This window comes from Petaurus breviceps, unplaced genomic scaffold (assembly GCF_028583685.1).
Source record: "Petaurus breviceps papuanus isolate PSGF00001 unplaced genomic scaffold, PetGlider_PUasm1.0 185, whole genome shotgun sequence".
Lineage (NCBI taxonomy): Eukaryota > Metazoa > Chordata > Mammalia > Diprotodontia > Petauridae > Petaurus > Petaurus breviceps.
Window position 1 is genome coordinate 2,861,629 of NW_027185797.1, and position 10,499 is coordinate 2,872,127.

The 10,499-nt window shown below is 43.5% G+C and overlaps 1 protein-coding gene across 1 annotated transcript; it reads left to right on the forward strand.

Annotated features, from left to right (window-relative positions):
* The first annotated feature begins 6 nt into the window (after nucleotides 1–6).
* TMEM42 (transmembrane protein 42) lies at nucleotides 7–3,955 on the forward strand. The gene is made up of 3 exons (XM_069088334.1): nucleotides 7–28; nucleotides 1,206–1,352; nucleotides 1,793–3,955. Exons 1-3 carry the CDS (start codon nucleotides 17–19, stop codon nucleotides 1,931–1,933), a joined length of 300 nt encoding a protein of 99 aa, XP_068944435.1. The 5' UTR covers nucleotides 7–16; the 3' UTR covers nucleotides 1,934–3,955.
* The last annotated feature ends 6,544 nt before the right edge of the window (nucleotides 3,956–10,499 follow it).

Below are 10,499 nucleotides of genomic sequence, written 5' to 3' on the forward strand. Positions count from 1 at the left end.
CCCTTACCCGCCCGCCATGCAGGTCTGGGTAAGAGCTGGAGCTGGGCTGGTGGGCAGCTGGGCAGGCAGGAAGGGCGGGGAGCCCGCTGTCCAGGGTGCTGGCTGTGCAGGGAGGGGCCGGTGCCCCCTGCAGAGCATCTGGCTGCTGGTGCCTGGTGTCTGGGGAGGGGAGCCCTCTGCAGTGGGGCTGCGGGGTGGGGAGGGGCTGGGCTGACCCCTCTGCAACGCCCCCTCAGAGCGGGACTGTGGGGTGGGGAAGAGTCAAGAAGACCCCCGGCAGCGCCCTTTCGGAGTGGGACTGTGGGGTAGGGAGGGAGTGGGAAGACCCCTCTGTGCAGGGTTGGTATGCCGCTGGGCGTACCCCTATGCAGCGAATCCTCTGAGTAGCTCTGCAGATGAGGGGGTGTCGGGGGCGGACCTTTCTGCAGAGTCTCCTTGGGGCGGAACTGCTCCTGGCGAGGGAGCGGGCCTGATGACTGGGTAGAGGGGGCAGACCCTTATGTATTCCCCACTCGAAGAGTGGTTGAAGGTGGGAGCCATGTTACCCCGCATCCTCCCGCACAGAGGAACTGGATTTTTGTTGGGGAGAGGTTTGCAGCAGGAAAGGTGACTTTGTTCATGCTGGCCAAAGCCCTGAATTAAAGGAGAATACTGCAGAATCTTGTGTCTGAGATAAAATGTCAGCTCCTCCTCCTCCTCAAGGACTTCACATTCCCTCCAGAGCCCAAGGATCCTGCAGTAGGTCGGTGTCCCTCAATCCTTGATTCAGATTTCTGGTATTTGTCATAGTTCTCTTGTGTCCCTTACCATCTATTGCTCTTTCAGGGATGCAGTCCTTGACCCATAGAAAAAGATCCATAATTGTGGGTATTTGCATAGCCATTTAAGGTTTGCAAAACAACTTACTTCTATGATCCTATTTGCATCCTAATGTATGCAGTAGTGTTGCCTTGGTGTCCTCTCCTATGAGGTCTTCAGCTTCCTAAGTACTGGAATAATACCTTGTTCCAGCCTCCTGTCGTGCCCATCATGGCCTGCTGGATACCTAAGAGTTCTCTGGTCACGTTGTCTGAATAGAAATGGCCGTTCTGAGGGTCCTGGGACTTAGAGGGACTTCTGAGACCCATGGTGAAAATATTCTAAAAACATCTGTAAGGTCCTGCCCCTTTAAATGAAACTTCCGGGTGTCTTTCATTCCCCTGCAGCTAACCCTGATGTTCCGACTGATGGCCTTTTCCTTGATGATTGTCAGCAACTCCCTCATGTGGGCCTTCTTTTCCAAAGCGCTCAGTATTTCTTCATCTTCTGCAACTGCATCACTGACAATGACTGCTTCTAACATCATTGCATCGGTAAGTGACCAGAGCTGGTAGGGTAGGGCCTGTACAATGCCCTTCATTTCCCTGTGCTCTGTTTCTTGGTCTGTGAAATATAAAACAAGAAGGTGGGGTAGTGTGCATAGGAGAGGGCCAGCCCTGAAGCCAGGGAGTATTTAGACCTGGAAGAGATAGTAAGGATCACTTAGTCTGGCCTCCTCATTTTATGAAACAAGAGAGACCTATTTCCCCAATGAGGTCTTCTGGTGAGTTAGAACGGTGAAGACTTGGGGATAGAAGATGGAGCCTCAGGGCTCCCATGGGATCAAATCAACCCGGGTTAACAAAGCACATTTCCATAGTGGCCCAACTAGCTAACCAGGAATCATCTGCACTGAGAGCAGTTTGTCTAGGCTATCCAAGAAGAGGAAGTGAATTCATGTGTTTTCCCTCCTCTGTGTCCTCTGCCCCTTCAGGCCTTCCTGGGTTACCTGTTGTATGGAGAATACTGTGCGGTGATGTGGTGGGCTGGAGTGGTCCTGATCCTCTATGGACTGGCGCTGATGCACATTAGCTCGTCAGCTGACGAGGAGCTCGAGGAAAAGAAGAACCAGTAGGGACCTACCCGAAGGCCAACCTTCCTCGTGCTGTCGCCAGCCCTCCCTCAAGACGGCCGCTGAGTTCTGGGGAGCAGTGTTGTTCTGTTGTTTTTGTTTTTTTAATTCCTATCTATGGAAGAAACCAATGCTAGACACCATCTGATTGATTCATACTTTAAGGATCTCTTCAGGCAGGGCATGCTCATGTCACTAGGCCTCTGGCAAGTGCATGTGTGCTTCTGACTCAGTTGAGAAATTCTGCTAGATGTCTAGAAACCCCAGGGAGAAAGCAGTGCTCTTGCTGGAGCTGATGTTCAGATTGATCTGTTCCTTGTGCCCAAGGGACAGTTACCAGGAAGAGGCTTTGCCTCTGGTGAGTGTTTCTCCTTGGGGCATCCTAGAAGGAATGGAGAAGGCTGACCTTGGAATTGACCTTGGGACTGAGTCTTTCTTACCCTCTCTCTGTGGCGCTCCAGTGATGCCAGTAGTATGTTTATCAGAAACCATAAATCTTAATTTAATGGAGATTTACGGTCAGTTGGTATTGATATGTGCCAATAACAATTACTAAGCATCTAGGCTAGAAGAGGCCCAGGAAACCAGACTAGTAAAACAGTGCCACTCCCTGCCCTTGGTGGATATGCAGTCTATTTGAAAGGGAACAAAGATGAATGATTCTGGTTAAAAAGTGATGAAAATCTTCCCCCCCCCCCCCCGCCAATAAAAGGGAAAGAATAAAAGCAAAGGAAAGATCTAAGACCAGGGTTTCTTAACCTTTTTAGGTATGTGGACCTCTTTTGGCAGGCTTGTGAAGCCTATGGATTAAGATTTTAAGAATAAGATTTTTAAAATAATAAAAATATCAGATTACAAAGAAAACTCAATTGGAATGCAGCTATAAAAAAATGAAAACAAAAATACATGGATGTCCAGTTTAAGAACCTTCAATCTAAGACAATGTGCCACAAGAAATTTAAGGAGGGTGCCCAGGTTAAGACCCCCTAGTTTAAGAGAGTGTGCCATAAGAAATTTGAGGAGGAAGAAGTCCCTTTCAGCTGGGGAGGGATCAGGAAGGCTTCACAGAGGTGGTAGTTACTGACCTGGCTCCTGAAGAAGATTTCAGAAAGAAGAAATGTGAAGGAAATGAGTTGGCAAATGGAAGAGAAGAGTGAGGATCAGGTCATTTGTCTAGTTTGTGTGGAGGTGTAGACTTCATGGAAGAATGTAGTATGAAATGAGGCTAGACAGGGAGGTGGGAGCCAGACTGTCAAGGACCCTGAAATGCCAGATGCAGTGTGCTAAGTATTAGTGATACCAAGACAAAAAATGAACCATCCCAACTTGTTAGACAAGTACATATATGACTGTAGACTGTATAAAGTCCTTAAATACAAATCTATACAAAGCAGTTATGGATTCTACTCCCCATCACCCCATTATTTCCAGGCTCTACAGCCTTCAAAGGAGAATCAAAATTTACTCAATTCTTTTGTAGCACCTGCATTTCTGAGATTGATTTGAATACCCCCAAAGTATATTAGGGAAGCTGTCTACACTTATGACTCCCATCTCCCTTGTCAGTTATAAAAAAAAACAAAGTCACCCCAAGAAGGAAAACATAAGCAGGGAGATTGTTCAGAGACGGATGGAATGTGTTTAGAATGGATATTCAAAGAATAAGTGAAACATTAAGTAAAACTTAGTTCTTTAAAAAAAAATACAGTTGATAAACATACAGTTGACACCACTGTGGGGCCTCCTCAGCTCACTGGTAAATCCCTGGCCAGGATCCCTGTTTCCTGAAGAGCCCCAGCCGCACTTGTGCTTGCTTCATGCCCAGCTCTCTCTCCCACCTGTACTACCTGCTTAGCAGCTTCACCCAAGCTTGATTCCCCAAACCCTGCCCCAGCCCCCCTTTATGTGTTGTATTCCTGCATTAGGATGTAAACTCCTTGAGAGGAGGAACTGACTTATTTGCTTGTATTTGTATAGTATAGTGTCTAGCATGTAAGTACTTAATAAATCTAGCAATCAAAAAGAGTTGTCATTGTTGGTGGTGGTTTTTAAAGCAAGAACTAAGATGTTCATATTGAGAAAAGGAAATTTACAGCAAAAGCAAAAGAAATTTAGAGATTATACTATATGTCTCAATGCTATACCATATTGTGTCTAAACAACAACAACAGAAAGTATGATTCCCCTTGATTTCTATGACATAAACGTGGAACAACTGGACTGGAAGAATGCCCCTTGTATGAGATTAGAATAATTTACTATAGTAATGTGAAAACTTGTCAAATCACGGTATTGATGCCAAGGGTTTCAGTCCTGCCTCTCACACATTATTAATACTGGGGAGTCAATTAACTGCTCTGAGTTTCCTCCACTCCAAAATCAAAGGAACTTCTTCATTTTAGGTAGGCACTACCTTCCTCAAGGATGTCATGGGTAATGAAGAATATAATAGTCCAGAATGTAAACTCCTGACAGTCACAACATTAGAAGAAACCCATGAAAGGAAGGATTCCATCTAGTTAGCAGCTTCATTTGAGCTGAACTTTGAACAATAACCACCAAAATGGTGGACATTGGTGTGGAGAGAAGGAAGCAGGGGCTGTTCCCATCAGAGGAAAATGGCATACACTAAAACACAGAAACTGGGAAGTGCAGCAAGTCTTCTGGTGATATCCAGACAATTCCTTGGGGCTATTGTAGAAGGCAGGTGTGCGTTAAACAAGTTGGCCTCTGATCTCCCTTCCAACAATGGGATTCTGACATTTAACCATACATTCTGCAACATCTAAGCACAAGCTGGTCAGCCATATCCTTAGGAATCTAGTCAATCCAGGGAGGTTTGAAGAGAAGGGAAGGTGGGTAAGCATTTATATAGACCTACTATATGCCAAGTGCTGTGTTAAGCACTTTACAAAGATTATCTCTTGACTCTGTTGGAGCCTTGATTGGTATTATATTGGTACAATAATAACTTAAGGTGCTCTGTTTGGGAAAACAGGAAGGGATAAAGGAGGGGAGAGACATAGGGCAAAACTTGAACTTCCTCTTTCCTCAAAAAACACAAATATGGTTCTAAATATGGCCCATGTCTTGGGAGAAACCATCTTGGAGACTGAGAAACAAGCCCCTAAAAGACATTATCTGTGTACTTAAGTGATTCTCTAAACCAGGACATATACCAAAGTGAATGGCCCCACAACCAATCTGTAGTAGATTTGTACCCAAAGCATGAAAAATTGGGGAAGTTGAGACCCTTGCTTTAAAAGTAACCCAGGGTGGGGTGGGTAGGTGGCTCAGTGAATAGAGCACTGGCCCTGGAGTCAGGAGGACCTGAGTTCAAATCCAGCCTCAAACACTTAACACTAGCAGTGTAACTTTGGGCAAGTCACTTAACTCCAATTGCCCTTTCCTCCCCCCTCCAAAAAGCAAAAAAATCCCAGGGATGGTAAGTTGTTGAAGCTCTGAGAGCCTTGGTCACCTCACTTGTAAAATGAAGGTGCAGGATCCAAGGTCCCATCCAACTCTATATCTGGGAACATCTGCTTGGAGGTTCTAACCTGGAGGAGGAGAATGGAGGACCTGGGGAAAGGTAGAAGGTACTGATAGCAGATGCTTTAAGAATCCCCAAGAGACAACCAGGCCCAGTTACTGGGGAGGGTAGTAAGACTTGCCTGAGCACAAGAGAAAAGCAAGGCCTAATGGCCTTCAACAGGAATTGGTGGGACATGTAAGACATTCCAGAGATCAGAGACAGAAAGGTCCCATATAGAGCAAAATATTCATGGCAGCACTTTTTGTAGTAGCAAAGAAATGGAAACAAAATAGATACCTGTCATTTGGGGAATGGCTAAACAAGTTGCGACACATGAACCTAATGGTTAACTATGGTATAAAAGATAACAAATATAAAGAATTCAGAGAAGCATGAGAAGACTTAAATGAACAGATGCAGAACCAAGAAGTCAATATACACAACTACAATAGTTTAAGTGGAAAGAAAGAAAAGGAAGAAAGAAACTGAATACTGTACAATTATAAACACCAAGAAGTTAAGCCTTGGAGAAGAGTTGAGAAAATGGATCTCCCTCTTTTCATTTCAAATTGGGGGCAGGGTACTATGGATGTCAAATATTCATATATATCATTTTTGTTTAATGGGTTGATTTTGCTGAACTGTTTTTTTTCCTTTTTGGTTTCAAGGGAATTCTTACTGAGTAGGGGAGAAAGAAGGGATATATTCTCTAATGAAAGTGATTTGGAAAATAATAATAATAAAAATTAAAATATCCCCAAAATAAATCCAAGTATCATTTGGCTACCAAGCCAAAGCAAACACTATACTTCTCTCCCCTAATCGGCACAGTGGAATCCGACCTTTATTAAGCATCTATTATGAATAATGTACTTTGCTAGGACCTGGAGGACCCACAGATTCAGAACATATTTTTAAGTTTAAGGTCCTATTGATACAGTCTGATAGCTTTAGAAGGGCATCTAAGTGGACAGAACACCTGGCCTAGAGTCAGCAAGAGCTGAGTTCAATCCAGCCTCAGTCAATCATTTGCTGTGTGACCCTGGGCAATCACTTAACCCTCTTTGCCTCAGTTTCCTCATCTGTAAAATGAGCTGGAGTAGGAAATGGCAAACCATACCTGTATCTTCACCAAGAATACATTAAATGGGGTCACAAAGAGTTGGAGGACACCACTGAACAACAAGAAGAAAGTTTTAGAAATTCTGATTTAATAAAATGAAGCCAGGAAGTTATTTCAGGTCCCCGGGACAGATTTCCTGTTATCATCTTTCCTTTTCTTTAAAAGTTGCTGAAAGAAACCATGTTGGAGGAGTCAAAATTCAGGCAGGAGATGAGGAAGATAAGAATCCACTTCCTGTCCAGGACATTAAACATCCTTGGATTGAGGGTTGGGAGTGGGAGAACTGATCGTTCAAAAATAGTCATAGCAATTTTATTCACAATAAAGATATAAAGAAAAGCAATTGCAGTGCCTGCCCTCCAGAAGCTTTCCCTGCTCCTGAGAGATGTGGTCCTGATAAAGAAATAACTTATTTACTTAGGAGATCAAAATTTGCCTAGACTGTATTCACTTTCCTGTTTACTTCAGGGTTGGCTGTTGGGCTTCCTGGAGGTAGGTGCCCCCCCAAAGAGCTGATGAACCAGTAAATTGCCTTGAAGTGTTTGGAGTAAACAGCTGCTGGGAAGTCTAAGCAAACTCTTCATCAATCAGTCTTTTTGCCTCTTCTCAATTTGGCTGGAGATGAGCATCTTGGAAACCTGCATGTTTCTACTGAACAGAAGTTAACTTGAACCAAAAAAACCAGGAAAATGCCTAGAGGGAGATCTGTCTGTTCTATGCTCTGTCTCACTTCTGCCATTTTGCCCTTTTCAGTGGCTGTTATAATAACAGTCATAATAACTGACTGTATCAGCAATGCCATATTCACAATGTCTATGGAGATTACAAATATGCTGATATAATTATCCATTACAAAATACGTCATGCTAGCCATATGGGGAAATAAACTAGAAAATTTATTAAGATACCAAAAGACTGAGTCCCAAAACCAGAAAGTGAAAGCCATCAGAGTAGTTATGATATTGGCACAGGTAGATAAAGTAGAAAGCACCCACATTTTCAAGCCTTTAAAACAGAACAGGCTACTTCAGGCAAAGGTCCTCCTCTCCCCACGCACAGCAACCACCCAGCGTCCTGGAAGCGTGCTCCCAGCAGCTCCGGCCCCTGGCAGTCCTCAGCAGGAGTCCTTAGCAGAAAGTCCTTAGCAGTCCTAACTCAAAAAGGGCTTCACGCTGCCACTGCCTCTGCTGCTGCCGCCGCTGTTGCCACCACCGCCAGCCACCGCAGGAACGCTAGCTTGGCTTCTGCTTCCTCTTGCTCCGCCCCTTCCTGCTACGTCAGCAAGTCCAACGGGGCATGGAAGATCTTTAAATCCCATAACCCTTACATTCGGCCCCAAGATCTTTCATGTCCCTTACTTGGCAAAAATACAGTAGGAATAACTGGTGTCAACAAAATTTCACAACAATATAACAAGAATAGCACACAATAAACACAGAAAACCATATTTTAGGGTGGGGCTTGAGCACAAGCTCCCCATCATTCCCCCCACCCCGAACAAATGGGGCCCCAAAATCTTGTGGTAAGGGGTGAAGATCTCTTCTTCTATGGCTACTTGCTGCTGAAATCGGATGTAGAGCTGTCCCTGTCCTAAGGGGTCCCATTTGAGAGGTCAGTTCTTAATATGCTTGATGCCAGGTCCAAGGGTGACACATCACAGTTGCAGACAGGGGGTGACATCCAGCTTAAGCTATTAGGCATCTACAGATGGAGGGTACCAAGCCTGTGGAAACAAATCTAACAAACAAGGTGAACAAACAAAAAATCAAGAAAAAGCAAAGAGACAATAACCAGACTATTGTAGCCTCACTCACGGTAGAATAAATGAGTTAAGGGTACAATTTTGTAATCATCTTCTCCAGAATAAACAATAGTTACAGTGTTATCCCTCCCATATGCTATAATCTCTGCAGCCTTTGGAACATCATCTGGCTTCCGTTTTACCCATACTTTAGCTCCTGATTTTATTCTATCAGTAGAACCAAATCCTTCAGTTCCTGTGACAGTTATTTTGGAAGGAGGGTCAGTTTTTACAAGTGGCATTGTTTTACAAGGAACGATAATCACTTGAACTATCCTATCATTCTTGTGAATCTGTATGGGCCCTTCACCTAAATTCTGGAATGTTACAACAATTTCTCCTTGACAATTAGAATCTATTACTCCAGCCAATACATGTATTCCTTGAGCTGCTAATCCTGATTTGGGTAAAATCTGTCCAAAGTGATTTTTAGGGATTCTTATGCATATCCCAGTGGAGATTTTTCTTATTTCTTTTCTGTCCAACCAAAAATCCTCTAAACAATGTAAATCATACCCCATTGAACCAGGTGGTCCTGGGTACGGTGCTGGGACATCTGGCCTCAAGGTCCAATACTCAATATTTGGGATCTTGTGTGTTTGTTGTTTTCTAATTTGCAGATTGGGGGTCATCATTCTGGCTAGAGGTGTACTTCCTCCCAATGGTCTATTATTCAAATTACGCAAAGCCATGAACAAATTATCCTTCCAATGTTGATATGAATTATTGGAACTTAACTTCCTCAATTGTCCTTTCAGTAATCCATTCATTCTTTCAATCAACCCAGATGCTTCTGGATAATATGGAATATGATATATCCATTCTATATTGTTTAGTATACAATACTTCTTCATTTCATTGCCTTTGAAATGTGACCTGTTGTCACTTTGAATCTGCATTGGGGTTCCATAATATAGACTTATGAGATCTAGAGTTTTACAAGTGTTTTTCTGGGTTGCATTCTTATAAGGACAAGCTACTAGTACACCTGAATATGTATCAACACAAGTACATATAAATCTGCATCCTTTATCCAGTGGTAGTGGACCAATATAATCTATTTGCCAGATTTGGGCTGGGACTTTTCCTCTTGCTATCTCTCCAGTTACTACCCGAGGAACAGTTCGCTCCTTTTCCAATTGACATATATGACATTCTTCTGCTATCTGTTTTAACAGTGAATGAGAGATACTAATACCTCGATCTTGTGCCCACTGGTGTGTGGCCTGGACCCCCAAATGGCCTGCTGTTTGGTGGACCCATTTTGCTAATACCGGATCATCAGTTGTTGTCAAAGTAGGAACAATATGTTCAGTAGCAATCTTTGCCAGTCGATCAGCATGAGCATTGTACTCACGTTCTGGTGTAGTGGGGGCCACGTGAGCATCTACATGAAAAACTGACAAGTCAGTGACCAAAGACATGTTCCAGATATCTTCCCATAATTCTTTGCCCCAGACTTGTTTGCCATGAATTTCCCAATTTTCATTTTTCCACATGGGCATCCATGTAACTAACCCATTAGCTACCGCCCAGGAATCAGTGAATATATGACACTGTCCTCCTTGTTCTATTTTGATGGCTTGATATACTGCCATAAGTTCAGCATATTGGCTACTTGCACCTATCCCAGTACTTTCCAAAGTCCTTCTAGTACATGGGTTATAGGCCACTGCTTTCCAATGTCTTTTTTGCCCCAAATATTTTGCTGTCCCATCAGTAAACCATGCATGTCTCTTTTGTTCCTCAGTTAATACATCATATCCCTCATTCCATTTTACAGTGGACTTTACCAACTGTTGCTTTGGCTCAGGGGGTGTGTCATTCCTCTCAATTTCTATGTTTGCTACAGATTCATGTAGAGCAGAGACTCCGCTTTTGCCTGTTTTCACTCTATTTTGAATATACCACTTCCATTTGATTATACTAGCCTCTTAGGCATGTCCAATTCTGTGAGAAGCTGGGGTACTCATTACCCAGGTCATAATTGGGATTCCAGGTCTTAATATCACTTCATGGCCCAGAGTCAGTTGTTCAGTCTCCACCAAAGCCCAATATGCAGCTAACAACTGCTTTTCAAAAGGTGTATACTGGACTCCAGATGAAGGGAGTT

Bases quoted from the DNA above. Each gene is read 5' to 3' on its own strand.
- TMEM42 (XM_069088334.1), top strand. The intron at 1,353-1,792 runs GTAAGTGACCAG...CTGCCCCTTCAG, and splicing joins CTTCTAACATCATTGCATCG to GCCTTCCTGGGTTACCTGTT.